Source organism: Elaeis guineensis, chromosome 4 (assembly GCF_000442705.2).
Source record: "Elaeis guineensis isolate ETL-2024a chromosome 4, EG11, whole genome shotgun sequence".
In the NCBI taxonomy this organism is placed as follows: Eukaryota; Viridiplantae; Streptophyta; class Magnoliopsida; order Arecales; family Arecaceae; genus Elaeis; species Elaeis guineensis.
In genome coordinates this window covers 90280660-90297398 of record NC_025996.2, presented here as the reverse complement: position 1 = coordinate 90297398, position 16739 = coordinate 90280660, and the positions used below count along the sequence as shown (strand labels likewise).

Sequence of the window (16739 nt, the reverse complement as noted above, 5' to 3'; positions counted from 1 at the left end):
AGACATCCCAGCTTCAAGCAAAACCAAAATCAACATGAACTTTTCTTTTGTTTCTCTTTGTGATGTCTGACTCTTTATGTGAACATATATATCATGGTGTTGCATTTCTAAAGTCCTTATGTTGCATATGTTTTGTAGCACAAGGTTGTTTCTAAACTGGAAAATGAAATTACAGGTGTAAAAAATGTTTATTTGAAGGCTTCAGAATGTGAATTGTTGAAAACATTAAAATGTTTGCTGAACTTGGATCTAGTATAAATAAATAGGAACTAAGCTTCAGAATAGTCTGCATAAACTAATATTTTGGGTATATCTCCTGCTTCCTAGAAGATAGTTTTGCATATTAATTTTGGTACATATGATTGTGCTGAGCATGGACAATTGTATTGGTCCTACATTCTCCACATATCAAGATGGGTGACCATAAGGAATGTGGAACCAACACAAACCATGATTTTGGGCATACTGAGCCATGCTGGTGGCAGACCGGGATGGTTCTAGCATTCAAAACAAGAAACCCACGAAGAGAGGGATATGGAGAAGGAAAAAGAGGGAAAGAGAGAGAGAAGGAGAGGGAGGGAGAGAGATGGAGAACTCCAGAGGCCATTGGAGGGCTGGGGAGTGATTTGGAGGGGCAAAGCAGGGGCTCCGCCCTCCGAAACCTTGTTTTGTTTGAAACAGAGGTCCGTTGGGGCCCTTTTTTTATTTTGGAAACTTTAAGTGAAGTCAGCAAGGGGTTTGCCAACTTCCCTTAAAATTTCTAAAATAAAAAAGGGGCTCCGATGAATCCTAGTTTTGAATGAAACAAGGGTCTAGCAGGTGGAGCCCTCCGTGATCCTTTGGCAGCCTTAGCGACCCTCCCTCCCTTTCCCTCTCCCTCCCTCTTTGACTTCACTTAAAATTTCCAAAATACAAAAGGGGCTCTGATGGACCCCAATTTTGAACGAAATAGGGGTCTAGCGAGTGGAGCCCCTTTGGTCATCTGCGGTCCTTTGGCAACCTCAGTGACCCTCCCTCCCTCTCCCTCTCCCTCTCTCTCTTCCTTCTCTCATGTTTTTCCTCTCTCCTACTCTCTCTGCTGTGTTGGTACAGGCCCGGCATGGAACGGTATAGGGGCATACTGAACCATGCCACCGGCCGATCGATCCAGCCTCCGATACCAGCACAACAAAGCTTGGGTGGCCACTTTTCCTTCTATTTTTAAATGGTCAACTTGCACATCAATTTCATAGCAGTGCTCAAACAAAACAATGAAAAATATAAACGACTTAGGAATTTAGGTTGTAACATATTAACCCAGAATCTAGCTTATGATTGCATATTCTCTATGTTAACTACCATCTGCATTTCAATATTCCATAATATTCAAAAAGTTTCTTGGCACTAACAATCGATTCATTTTGCCCCATGTCCATGATTTAGTACAAACTTTATCTCGAGTTCCAGATTTGAAACACTAACATACCCTAGCAATATCTTACATCATTACAAGCATGCACTGAAAAGCAATTGATTGAACAAAGGCCTGGCAAGTTTTAATGCATTAACTAGAAATAAGTTTAAAACAATAAAAATATTTTAAAAAGAGGCATAAAGACCCATCATAACCAAAATTGGCCATGCCACATGGCACGCCAGCTTGGGCCTTGTGTTTGTATGGGTATTGGTGCAGGTTTTTAAGGCATTTGCTGCAAACTAATACTACAAGAAAGGAGCACATCCAAAAAATTCAATCTCACGGACCCAAAAACACACAAAAACATTGATGGAGTTAATAAAAGTTGATTGATAGACATGTGATTGCTCATTTTATAGAATAGCTTTTGTTGCTTCAACTACAGTTTCACAAAATCAACTCCAAAATGAACCGTTGCGCTTCAAATAAAAACTTACTTCAAGGGGTTAGCAAGCAATCTTTGTCCAATTGTAACAAAGCTAGTCTCCTGATTTGACATGAACCATGCAAGAGAAGAAACACTGCAAAAATCACCAAAAAGTATATCTATAAGGCATAAGCTTTCTTCAAAAAGATCTTATCAGTTACAACTACTTCACCAAACCTGTAAACTTGTTTGATGTTTATATGAAAGAACCAACCTTCCGGTAAATATATGCTCCCGAACTCCAAGGATGGATGGATATCTTACACCATCATGCTTCAAAAATTCTTGCAGCAAATTTCTCATTTTCAATGCCTCCTCCATGTAGTTATCCTACAAAAATGGATGTGGTAAGCTCCGAATGATAAATCTATTTGAAGGATAAGCAAATTATTAACTACCTGGTTCATGTCTATAGTCTGTAGACCTTCCCCACGTGTAAAAATAATGGCATGATTTTGATTTTCAGGTTTCCCTTCACCCAAAATTGCAGGACCAGGGAGCTTTATCCTATATATAACCTGAGAATAGAACACAAACATCAGCAATGATGAAGTGTTTGTCAACCAAAAGAATGAAGCACGAGGGGAAGAGTGATAGACAAAAATGTAGAAATGCAGACTACACATGACAAATGAGGAAATTAATGCAATGCAAGGCAGATGCATATACAGCAAATTCATACAATTAAATTCATAAAAACAAGGATTATGAAACAGTTCATTTCATTGTCTCATCTAAATCCAAGATAAAACTCATAATCCCTACATAAAAGAGAACCATGACCATAAGCATCTGGCATTTTCCCAACTAGTTGTGGTTGGCTTAACAGATCCTCAGTTGCCGAGCATTCCTACCTAAGGCAACATCTAATGTTATTCCAGGCTACTGTCTTTCCTTACCTCTCCCATCCATGATACCATAGGAAAAGGAAATTTTCAACAATTACTTGAGAGAATCATAGAGGCGACATCTTTCAGATATGGTCAAATACCCAAAATCAGCAACAGTATATCAAAAAGGGTGTCAACTTCCCATTTTCTACAAAAAGTTAACTCAATAACATCCATAGCTTCCCAATCTGCTGAATCTTCTATTGCAGATGATTCCACATTTTGATGCATGTGTTCAGCATTTTTGAACCAAGGGTTTTATTACGGGCCTCATTGTCTTCAAACTTCCTCAAGAGTTTCTTTGAGCATGTTTCTAAGTTCTAACAATAGTTGGGCAACTAGGTTGATCAAGATTAAATAATTTGGTTGAAACTAAAACTCTCTGCCATAACTACAAGGCATTTACCATGTTAATAATTCAGCAGCTGTTGAACAATGCCTTGAACTAAGGCATCATGTTGTCAATTACCCATGGCACGCTGAACCGGGCCAAACAGCCCCATTCAAACCAAGATTTTAAATCCCATGGGATGGGGCTGTTCTGATTTTTTCATAGAACGGGATGCGCCACCGTCCCGCCCTATCCGAACACTTGGGATAGAGGATATCTCAAGATGTTGCAATTGAGATGCTGGGATGCTAGCGGAACGCCCTATCCCGATACATTGGGATGGTGCCCCATCCTGGTGTCCCATGGGATACCCCGCTGGGACTTGAACGGTCTGGGTCGGTTCAACCTGGTTTTTCAAAGCCAAGCTAGAGTTGCTCTAAACTAGGTGGTTTCGAAAGGTATCGGGCCGAACCGAGCAGTTCGGCCTAGTTTGGGTCAGTTCGCCTCCCATCACTCTAATAATGGTGATGGGAAGGCCTAAGAAGACTTAGGAAGCTTTCTCGGGCCATTCTTCCTCTCTTTTTTCTCAAAGCCCCCCTGTGCCAAAAAACAACAGAAAATCTAAGATTAAAGGTTGATTTAAGGTAAGGTGCCTCTCCCCCACCTCCATTCCTCTTTTTCTTTTTTCCAACAAAAAATTTCCGAAAATTAGAAAAACAAGGGGAGGTGCATGATTTCATGATATGTGGTAGATCTATGGATAATCTATACATTCGTTAAATAAATAATTTTTTAAATTAAACATATATATTTGGATTAAAAATTATTAAAAATAGAATATGAAAAATAACTATAAAATTAGAATGTTGTTTAGGGGTGTGCAAGCTTCTCTCAACCTAATTTGGCATTCCTTTATGCAAGTTTTGATGCATTATATGCATAATGGCCTGGGATCAAATTTGAATAAACTTGAGAAGTAGCTTTTGATGCATGCCCAGAGACCTAGAAAAATATATGTAGCATCCATTGCAGGGTTCTACATGGATTTGAGCTCAAATAAATTTTTTAAACTTTTTGGATTTAAATATCATTTTAGTTTACAAAAATGAAAAAAAGTATAACTAATACAAAAATATTAAAAATTAGTACTATGTATTAGATAATTTAGAAATATTTTTTGAATTAGAAAACACATTTTCTAAATTTATGATGTTTAAACTTATTTTTTAACTAAAAATTTTTAAAACTTAGGAATAATTGTGACAAATTAGAATTATTTATTACATAATTCAGAAGTATTTTTTGAAGTAGAAAACATATTTTTTATGAAAATAAAATTCTATTATTTTTATATAATTAATAAACTGACATTCTTGTTAAATATGCAAGAATGGATCCATCAAAGAAAAAGAATCAAGAGCGTGACATTGGTTGGGATCATGGACAAATGCTCTTAGATTGGTACCATTGGAAATGCAATTGCTGCAATGCAAAGTTCAAAAGAGAGGTAATCAAGTTAAAGCAGCACTTGGATGGTAGTTACCCTGATGTATCTATGTCGGAAATGCCTATAAAAGATCCGATAGCTGATGAAGAAGTACTTCACTGATTTTAGAACAACAAAAGAGAGAATTTCAAAGAAGAAGATGAACATGGACCATCGAGCTGCAAAGCAATCTTCCAATCACTCTAGGAGCCAAAGGAGGTCTGTGCTCTAGATGACGAGGCATAGATTTTTTTTTTTAAATTTAGCTAAGCCTAGATGATCAGTAGCAACTAGAGGAGGTGCCAGGCATAGGGCTCGATTTGGGCTACCACATTACGAGTTAGGATTGGGCTCTATGACCATCGGAGGAGAGTCAGAGTTTAGGACGACCTTACTTAAGGAGGCTGTCACGAGAGATGGTGGCCATATTGTATCTATGCTGGGGGCTTTTAGCAGCAGAAAGAAGTCCTCCAGAGAAATTCAATTAGAAATCACAATCCATAACTTAGATCTACACGCCTTAGTAAGGATTTGAAGCAATGGATTGACAACATATTGAAAGATAAGAAGAAAGATATATGATGAGCTATTGGATCTGATTTCACTTCAGTCACATCCTAGTGAATGCGGCCGACAACACATTCTATCGATCTGCCATTTCATTCATACAGGTTGCTGGCTCAAGTGTATATCCTCTAGAATCAAAAGACATCTATGTTGAGCATTTTGATAACTATAAGGACCTATAGAAGTGGAATGCATCGTATCAAAGCAAGTGGGCCACATATGGATTGACGGTGATGTGTGATGGTTGGGCCGATCCTACCAAATAGAGCATCAACTTTCTGAAATATTGTGATGCAAAATTTTTCCAAAAGTTAATTGATCCTTTCCATCAGGTGCACCATGCCATGTACATAGATTGATAGAGATGATTGATCATGAAGAGGAAAATGTCATACAAATCATCACTAATAATGGGGCACAATATAAGATCATCAGAAAGATTCTAATAGAGTAGCAAGCCAGCGATCATATATTTTCTGGACACCATATGGTGTGCATGTATCAATCTAATGTTGATGAACATGGGAAAGCTTCATAGGGTGCAACCGAAAGTGGAGTTAGCCCAAACTATCACTAGATTTATCTATAACTACACATGAGTCCTGTCACTGATGAAGAGATACATAAGGAGGAGATCTTGAGATCGGATGTCATATGGTTCGCTATGAATTATATTGCATCTGATAGCCTCTTTGACAAGAAAGCAGACCTATGACAAATATTTTGTCAGTACCGAGTGTAGACATTCTGACAGCGGATCGAAAGATAATGAAGGCTATCAAGCCATTATACGAAGTCCTTTGAACCGTGGACAACGAGAGATACCCCCAGATGGACAAAGCATCAGAATAGGAAAGCAGATCCAAACCATGCCCATAAGTATATCAATATCATGAGCAATGGGGGGACTACCAGATGGATAGAAAGTTGCATCTAGTAGGTAAGCAAGAAATCAAGAATCCTCTAAAAACTTAACTCTTGTACTTATACAACTTCAACAATTATGAACTTTATCTGCACTTTACTACTTGAACTCGAAGTTCCAATACATCATATCTAAGATTAATATGGATAAGGAACTTCTGACCGCCCTACATAATGCGATATATAAGATAAAACTTGATTCAAAAATCACAGCTATGTATCTAGAAGAGGTAAGTAAAATTAAGTGGCATGCTTTTGTTAACTCCATCTTCAATCAGTAATATGTTATAACAAATATAACTTTCACAGTCGAAAATATTTAGAAAGGGCACTGATAGGTTTGGAGTCTCGACAGCTATCATAAGCAAAAAAAAAAAAAGAATCCAGGTAGATTAAATATCAACGACGATGACTATTTCTTGATGTTACATAGCTATTAATATGATACAATCTTATATGTAATTTTGCTCAATACTTTTGAAGCTGAATAATGGATTCATTTTGGTTTATCAATGAGGAATCTGAAGTGGCTTCCATCCAAATCCTCCTTTAGATGATCTCTTTGAATGAATGTGAGCATAATTATTCCACTTTCACCCTCATTCGTAGTAAGCAAATGAACTGTCTAGTATAGGCACCTCAACAACCTTGTATATGTTCCCTATAGTCTAAGATCGAACATGAAATGCATTCAGAAGGAAGTTGAGTTTAAGTATGCAGATCCGATGCTGGATGCTTTTGTTCAGATGAGAATGATCCCATAATTGGATGACTTTTGGGCTAGTAGCAGAAGCCGAAGCCTAATGAGCCAGAATCGCCTCCATGACTGGCCAATTTTGTGGCCAGCGAGGCTCGGGTGGATGCAGAGCGATGAGCAGATCACAACATTTCACGCATGATTCCAACTGAATAGACATAGAAAGTAGGATCACTGGGGAGTCATTCATAACATGACTTGATATCCGAGATATCCTTTCAAAGATATGACTGAGAGATGCTTAGACAAGCCCGCCATGCTATCCGATTGACTCAAATAGGTGGGCGACATCCATCTTTTCAACATATATGGAGAGGGGCAAAAGGGAATGTAGGTAGCTACTCAGCATAGCTTCAAAGAAAAAAAAAGAGAGTTGCAACCTCAATGGAGTGGTGTCAGTTCACTCAAATTTAAAGATCATGGAAAGCGGCATGATAGTCCTAATGATCATGGATCTAGTGATCAACACCATTTGTAAGATAGCCACGGATGGTCTTCAATTCATGATGAGTCACACTTTGCGCATGCCACATAAGATAGGGACCATGATATAATTGGTAGAGCTTGCAAGAATACGATTGCATATAGAAGACAGGCACCTCGAGCCGTTTAGGACATGACACAGTTGCAGATGACCTTGCATTTGTAGGATCCATAGACATCAAATTCATCATCATATGCTGGATCTTGTTACCTACAGCCAGGGGCAGCTTATGATCTATATGGATATAGGTATGGTGCATCTAAGACATCATCTTCTAATAGGGACTAGCTTATACAGTCTAGAGCATTTTACAAGCTGGATTTTGCTACTAACATATTCGGATGGGCTCCTTCACAACCATATTATCGCCCGAGGATACGTCTCAGAGCCAGAACTTTAGCAAGAGATTTGAGACATTATAATCCAATGCCTATACTTTATGGGATTAGCATACAGGACTATAATGCCATTTGGTTAGAAGGATGGATTAATGTGCCTCTTGATGATGCAAAAGATCAGGATATCCATCAACAACATCAACACTTGATGAGATTGTAGATCTCGATATGTATACTTTAAATACATGTAATTGATTGTATCATTTTATATTTTGTATCTTATTGCTTTGAGCATATTAGTGTTCGACAAGATTGTGGACATTGGTGTTACCGTTTAATCATCTTTATAGATCATGACACCTTTCACAAACCACCACCACCACCACCACCATTGGCTTTGACTTTCCAAGACTTGGGATTCATGTAGGACATCTCTTTTGATTTAATTCAGCCAATCAAGATTTTACGTCCCGATGGGTTGAGGGGCATCCCGGTTGTCCCATTCCGTTCCTGTGAAAAACGAGATCAGAACGGGGTTGGGACTCCGAAACCCATCCATGCAGGGAGAGAAGAAGAAAGAGGAAAGAAAGAAAGGAAGATGAAGAAACAAAAAAGTAAAAGAAAAGAAGAAAATGAAAGAAAAAAGGAAGAAAGAAAAGAGAGAATAAGAAAAAAGAAACAAAGAAAGGGATAAGAAAATTTAACAAAAGGCAAAGAAAAGAAAAGATGATAGAAGAAAAAGAAAGAAAAGAAGGAAGAAAAGAAAAAATGAAAAAAAATGAAAAAAAGAGAGAGAAAAGGAGGATATCTACCAGGATGCATGATCGGGACAGCTGTCGAAATGGAACAGGATGGGATAGCGGGGCATCCCGTTCCATGAAGATAGCGAGAGACCTCCATCCCAAGGGATTTAAAACCTTGCAGCCAATGCCATGTTGATGCAAAAAGATCACTCAAAAACATTAACAAGCATCGTTAAGTGTGTTATTGTTAAATCATCCTTATACCTTTCACAAATCCACCACCACCACCATTGGCTTCCACTTTTCCAGACTTGGGATCTACATAGGGCATCTCTTTTATTTTATTCCAGGTAATGCCACATTAACATGAAAAGATCACTTACAATCATCAAGAGATAGAACATCAAATAACATCAACAAACATCTATTTGGGCTTAAAATCATTTAAGAAAGAAAAAACAGAGATTAGAGATCTTAAGAGCTAAAAAATTTTTAAAAATCCAGAAAAAGAAAATGAGCATAGAACCAGATGCCTTGCTGTACCATGTGTCCATATGGCAGCGAACTGGTACCATAGCGAAACGATAGCCAACCAGTATGGGTCTCGGAATCGGTTTGGACAACCTAGACCCCTACTATAAGATTTCCTGTTGAAAATTTGCCAAGCTTAAATAAAGCACATAGAAAGGCCTGAAATATGAAAAAAATGTGTAAATGGCCCCTTGAATATCACCGGCTGGTCACATAACTTCATCTTTAAACAAATAGAAAGATGATATGTCACAAATTTCTGCAATAGCAGCGTGCTCCTTTTATTATAAACAGATCTTTTTGTCATAATCATTTATGGAACAAATAACTAGTCCAATATTGTCTTAAAATCATCCAGAACAATAAACGTTGACCTCACTAATGTTCACAAAAGCAACTCTAGCTTCTGTTTGTTGATGCACTCATATTAGATACTGGCATTTCAACAGTACCTGCATTCTACTAGAATATAGATGTTTTATCATTCCTAGTAACCCCTTTATTTGATCTTATTGAAGGTGCTCATAATCCAAATAAGTAGAGATTCTGATATACTGTGTATTGCATCATTCAGTTAGAAGTCGAAAGTTTATAAATAAAAAGTTTCAACAGAAACAAAACATCCAATCTCCAAAGGCGTGTCAAATCTATAATAGCCATCCTCATTTAAAATCTTCTGGAAGCAAAATACTCATATTTCTTAAGTACTATTCTCCACCAAAAGAACAGGATACTAACTCCTACACATTACAAATATATGATTGTTTCTTTTCCCCATTGACATGTTCATGCCTTGTGTGCACTCAAGACTTTTACATCTCAATGTACCATTCATAATTGGCATTTAATAACTTAAATGTATAAGCTGTCAATATCCACTTTATGTAGGTTCCTCAGCCTAGCTTTATTATGCTTGGAAAACTTCTCCAATCAACCCTTGCAATCCTACTCTAAATGCATTCATCAAAAGCAATTAGATTAGGATGCAGTCCACATTCTGCAAGGACAACAGTGATCAAACACAAATTATTCACTGCTTAGTAAGTTGATTAAGATTTTACAAGGAGCTAGATTTCATTTTTCAAAGTACCTAAATGGTTGTATGTGTCAAATATGTACCTTGCAATTAACTAAATATAAGCCACTGAAATATAAGCAATCAAAAACACAACCTCTATCCCATTCATCATACTAAATATTCTTGGATTCATAAATTAGTATATTAATGTGATCCCAGCATAGCCTCTTTCTAGTCAAGCTGGAGAAATGGCATACAAGAACCCAGGCCCATGCATTATTGAATATCTAGGTAGATTTCCTATACAATGCCAAACGTGATAAACACAAGATTATATGCAAACAGACCCACCCACATGGGTGTCAATGATGGCTTCCAAGTTGCACTTAGGGTCTGGGTCCCAAAAAACTCCTCAACCAGTTAGTACTATGAGTTCCCTAGGCTATACTAGTCTAAGTCCTATTTTCTGTTTCACAGCCTTAAAAATTGTTTCAACCATTTTGATAAAATATTTTCGATACATTTTCGTTGCTTTGACTTGGAAAGGTGGTTGTCTAATTAGATAGCTACACTATTAGGATTTAATAGTTAGAGAAGGATTAAAAGCCAATATTGCAGGACGTGTTGGGAAAACAGCAAATTTTTTTTGCTATGTTGTTTTGACTAGGACCAGAGTATAAAAGTATCATATTGAATATGGATCACATTGAGTGCATCCTGGAGTCCTCAGAATGCAATTATGAATGATATATTAGGCTTCAAAGAAATTGAAAATTCCAAGTTAGATTCCTTTGTGAACAAAATCATCGGAACTCCTTATGCTTGATTAACAAGGAACCTCTTCATATAGGATGATTTCCCACCAAATCTCTTAAATTATAAATTCTTCAGCAAGAAAACACTATTTTCTGGAAAAGTCTTCATTTTGCTTCCATAGTTATCTTTTTCTTAACCATGCAGTAATAAGATTTGTATAAACTGAACTGAAGTGAAATCACTATTGTGGTAAAATTAATCAACTGTCAAGATAAAATGCTAAATTTTCCTGTAGCTTGAGGAGAAGCATCCAAGCAGTCACAAAGATGGATTTCAAATGCTTTGGCAATCATCAAAAAATTGGCTGGAGGGATCAGATATTGAACATACCAGATGTCAATGAAATTCTACTGTTGAAATAAAGACTCACTTCCTCAATTTAGCGCTCAATATGGTGAATATAACAGTAGAGATTATTATCTACAACACTGGCACATTCATCAAGCTGAATATCATGAATTCAAGAATAGAATTGCAAGGTGAAAGTAGACATCCTCCAATTTCCAAGAGCAATCCAAAAGAGAAAATCCTCTATGTTGGATTGTGCATCATGGAGGTACTGAGAATAGTAAAATTGATGAAATTATGAGGGGATATTCTGGCATGGTGGTAGCAACATAAAAAAGATACGTGAAAAAGAGAGATAAATTCATTGTCAAAGCTGTGAAAGCTAATGAAAACAAATTTCTAACCCAATGGCTATGCAGATCTTTTGAAAAGTTTAATATTGTAAAGCAAAGTTCTCAAAGAAGCAAGAAGCCAATATTTACTTCATGATAGTGCAAGAAATTTTCACTTGGCAGAGTAAGGAAGACTACATCCAAGGTCCGCAATCTCGATATTAAGTATAATAGCGATTCCTTTCGAGTTTGATATGGTATAATCAATGCGGTACAGTATGTACCGCATACCAAAATAACCCTCGAACCATTTTTCTTTCTTTTTATCTTGGTATGCCTCGGTGTAGGGTGGTATAACCTGTATCGGCCCGAACTTGAGTTTCATCTCAATTCCCACCCAAAACGATCCTATACCAGATGGTACGTTCCATACCAGGCAATATGAGATTGTACGGCTTCTAGAAATCCTTCTACATTCAAGATTCAAGCAAATGTACACTATAAAGAGCCACAAAATTCATTAACTCACGTTTAGTCTTCAAAAACCCTAAACAGTTCAAGCACCCACTTGCAATATATCTTCATTTTGCTAAGCCAATTTCATCACATAATAAATTTGACATGAAAGTTGATTCCAATAATGGAGTTGGCAACCTAATTGGAATATTTGTTCACATATTTTGAAAATTTTAAAAAAGAACCAAGCAATCATGCTATGCAAGGATTTTAGTCTCGGACAGGGATTTAGGTCCCAGCGGGACGTCCCAGGATGTCCTGTAGGATGCCGGGATTGGGTACTATCCTATGTGTTGGGACAGGACCATCCCCTAGCATCCCAGTTTCTCGATCGGGATGCCTTGGGACATCCTCTATCTCAAGAATCGAAATGGAGCGGGACAACGACGCACCCCATTCCATTGGAAAATCGGGACAGCTCCGTTCCACAGGATTTAAAACCTTGGTCCCAGCAAGATGTCTCGTGGGACACTTGGGATGGGTTGCCATCCCATGTGTTGGGATAGGACTATCCTGCCATTGTCCCAGCATCCCAATTTGGATATCTAGGGACATCCCTTGTCCCAAGTATTGGGACTGAGTGGGATGACAGTGCATCCCGTTCCATGAAAAAATGAGGACAGTCCAATCCTATGGGATTTAAAACCTTGATGCTATGGATATCAAAATAAGTGTTGATTGGTGGAATGAATGATATTGCATGATTTACAATTATGATGAAAGCATTGACAGTCAAATTGTGCAAAACTTCGTCCAATGCACAAGTACTTCTCCTTCATGTCTAATTGTCTTTCAAGACCACCACCATGGGCTTTTGATGAGAACAATATTCTTCATAGATGCCCTCTAAAAGGAACTTGATCAATTATGATCCATGACCTCACTGACTAGCTTTTTTCAAGATTAAACATTAACTAGGAATAACACAAATTCTAGTTGTAAATTTTTTGTTGTTTTCTTCATCAAATGATGATTACAGCACTAACCATTGTTCAACATGCTGCGAAGCTTGGTGGAGCCACGGTTCTAGTATTCTTGGCACATGAATAGTTAAACTTCTATGTGATATAATTGCCCAAAGCATCCTAACTATCCCCGATCGAGGTGAGAAATTTAGACAGTTTAAAATGGTAGTCACTAAGTCCTACGAAGCAAGAAATGCAAAAACAAGTAATTTCTAAGTGAGATTTACTAATTTAAGTTCACCCATAAAGGCTTAAAAGTGCTACTAAAGGAAGACCTAGACTTCGGATGCTTGGATTGACTAGAGTTTGGATTCTCAAGTGAAAATCAGCCAATAGCCACTTGTTTTTTGTTTTATATCTGTCTAAATATCTGGGGGTGTTTCTGGCTAGGTGGTCAAGTAGAAGCATTTCATTATTTCATTTTAATTTCTCCTATATGAGAGCCCTATAACTATAAGGATTTTGTTAGTAAAGTCAGCTTCTGTGAGAAGTATTTGCAGACTATGTAACAAGGCTTTATATTTCTATCTTGACTCGAACAATAGTCATATTCAAGGAATACCGTACCGGGCCGAACCGCCCGATACGGGGCGTGCCGAACCATCCCGACGGTGAACCGAGACGGTTCCGGCATGGAAAACGGCACATGGCGGTGCCGGGGAAGAAAAGAGAGAAAAAGAGAGGAAGAGAAAGAGAGAAGAAAAAAAAGAGGGAGGGGGGTCCGCCGGAGGGCCTCCGACGGACCGTCATGGCCGTCAGGCGGCGTAAACGCCTCCCACGGCTCCGCGGCGTAAAACAGGGGCGATGTGGTTGTATTTTTTTAAAAATATTTTTTTAAATGAAGCCGGCATGGAGTTTGCCGGTTTCACTTAAGTGATGCCGGCAAACCCAGTGCCGGCTTCATTTAAAAAAATATTTTTTAAAAAAAATGGAAACATGGACGGATCGCCCTTATTTCATGCCGCGGAGCCGCAGGGGGCGTAAACACCGCCTGCGGGCCACGACGGCTCTCCGACGGCCCCTTCGACGGACCCCCTTCTTTTTCTTTCTTCCTCCCTCTCTCTTTATTTCTCTCTTTCTCTCTTTTTCTTCTTTGGTTCGGCTCCGTTTTCCTTCGTCGGTTCGTCTCGATTCGAAACGAAACGGAGACGTGCCGAACCGTACCGCCACCAGCCGATCCGATCGCTGGTATCGGTTCCGCAGACCTTGGTCATATTACTGTAGTTACACAAAATTGTGTGGCATTCCATACATATTAAAAGTTAATTTATTGTGCTAGAATCCCTAAAATCTCTCAACTTACTTACCCAGAATAATGCTAATTCGGGTTTGATCGATTTGTTAATTGGTTATTATTTTGTTTCCTTATTTATTGGGATTTAATCCTCTAAATATGATCATCCCTTATTCTTTGGGATTGAAATTTGATCCTCTAAATATGGTCATCCCTTATTCTCTGAGATTTGATCCTCTAAATATGGTTATCCCCTATATATTTATACAGCTATTATGCCATTGTAAATGATAAGAAAATATAATTATTTTCTCCTCATGGTATCAAAGCAAGGTTCCTTGGATACCTTTTGATTTTTTTAAGGCTTTCATTGCCTTCGATCCTATTTCTCTCTGACCTTTATTGCCGTTACTAGCTATCGCTTGTCCCATTCTCCTCTGTTGCTGAACAATGTCAGAAGCCACTACTCTGGCTCTGAAACTACAGCCAGTAATTCTACTGGATCGGTTTTCGACAATCCCACTACTCCGAGTGGGGAACTCCTAAGCATGACTCCCTCCTACCGACTGGATGGAAAAAACTACCTCCAGTGGTCGTAGATCGTCAAGACATTTCTCAAGAGGCGTGGCAAAATTCGTCACTTGACTGAAACAAGACCAAGTTCTACCGATCCCAAGTTTCCAGCATGAGACGAGGACTCCATGATTATATCATGGCTTTGGAATTTCATGCAACCAGATATCAGCAAGAATCTAATGTTTTGCCTATTGTTCGGGATATTTGGGACATCATTCGCCAAACATACTCCAAAATGCAAGATGCTGCTGTTATCTATAAAATCAAAACCAAAATCTCGACCATTAAGCAAGGTAATCTCTCTGTTACAGAATATTACAATCTCATGAATGGATTTTGGCTTGAGTTGGATCACTACCAAGATACTAAGATGTGCTGCAGTGAAGATGCCAAGGCCCTTGTCAATTTGGTGGAAAGAGATCCTATTTGTCAATTCCTTGCAGGACTGAACATAGAATTTGATCCACTCCATGTACAAATTCTTGGGAAGGATCGGTTGCCTCCATTGAATGAAGTTTTCTCCCTTATTCGTGCTGAAGAAAGTCGACGGTCTGTTATGTTAGAAACTTAGTCCACCGAAAGTTCAACAATGATCTCTACCAAGACTCTGGATGGAAGCAAGCCGACTTTTCTTGGCCAAGGCCACGGTGACAAGTCAAATGATAGCTCCTCTCCAAAATAATTCATCCAAGACAATCTTTCATGTACCTATTGTAAAAAGCCATGCCACACGAAGGAGAATTGCTTTAAACTTCATGGCAAAGCCCAAGTTCTCAGTCGCAATGGCGGATTTAAGGATCTGCAAAGGGGACAAGCCAATTTCACAAATAAAGAGAGACCTCCACCAGATAAAACAGCCTGGAAAAAAGAAAAAACCTGAGATTTCAGCAAAGATGAGATTAAAAAATTACGAGGTTTACTCAACTCCCTCTCTAATTCCTCTAGCTCATGTTCATTGGCTCAATCTGGTAAGTGTCTCATTTCTGAAATTTTTAATGGCAACCCCATGAACAATTTCGGCACTTGGGTCATTAATTAAGAAGCTACTAACCATATGACCAATATTTCTACCAGATTTGATACCTATAAGCCAAGGCCAGGCAATAAGACAATTACTGTTGCTGATGGCACTCCAATAACTATTGCAGGATAGGGAACCATCAAATTAACACCTTCTCTTTCCCTACAAAATGTCTTCCATATTCCCAAGCTGTCCACCAACCTTATTTCTATTCATCAGCTTACAAAAGACTTAAATTGCCAAGTGACATTCTTTCCCACTCATTGTGTGTTTCAGGAACAAGGTTTGGGGAAGATGATTGGATTTGCTAAGGAAAGAAATGGCCTCTATCTTCTTGAAGGTGTGAGTGGTTTAATGGACGAAGGGGCTCGATTGACTCTCTCATGCTCATCCAAAAATGTCCTCTAACCCTTCCAAGTTCCACCTCATCCAATAAATTTGAAATTTGGCTTCATCACCTTCGTCTTGGACATCCACCATTTCAATTACTAAAGACAATGTTTCCTTTACTCTTTAAAAAATATTTCCATTGATAGTTTTCATTGTGATACTTGTGCAATTGCAAAACATCGTGTGTCATTTTTTTGAATAATACAAAGTCATTCCATCCTTTTTCCTTGGTACATACTGATGTTTGGGGACCATCTAAAATCCCTAATATCACTGGTGCTAGGTAGTTTGTTTCATTTATTGATGACTGCGTGAAAATATCTTGGTTGTTCCAAAGAGAAGTCTAAAGTTAGCCGCATCTTTCCCATTTTTCTACAGAATGATAAAGACACAATTTGGGATTCCTATTAAAAGGGTTCGATCAGATAATGCTAGGGACCAAGGTCCGCTGTACCGATACCAAACCCCATACCGGTGGCGGACCGGTACGGTATGGTACCGATACCATATCGTCCCGACACATGGTACACTTCGACGTATCGGTTCGGTATCAGTGCAATTTTTTTTTGTTTCATTTTTTTTTGGTGTTCAAGTTATTAATTCATAAATACAACCCCAAAATTATATTATATTGCATATTATTGACATA

The 16739-nt window shown here is 38.3% G+C and overlaps 1 protein-coding gene across 1 annotated transcript in view; it reads right to left on the bottom strand.

Moving 5' to 3' along the window:
* The window catches only part of LOC105034926 (callose synthase 3), a 162375-nt gene that overhangs the window by 23559 nt on the left and 122077 nt on the right, over positions 1–16739 (bottom strand). The window contains 3 exon segments of the mRNA XM_010910260.4: positions 1894–1977; positions 2098–2213; positions 2282–2401. Of these exon segments, the coding sequence (XP_010908562.2) occupies positions 1894–1977; positions 2098–2213; positions 2282–2401 (320 nt within the window).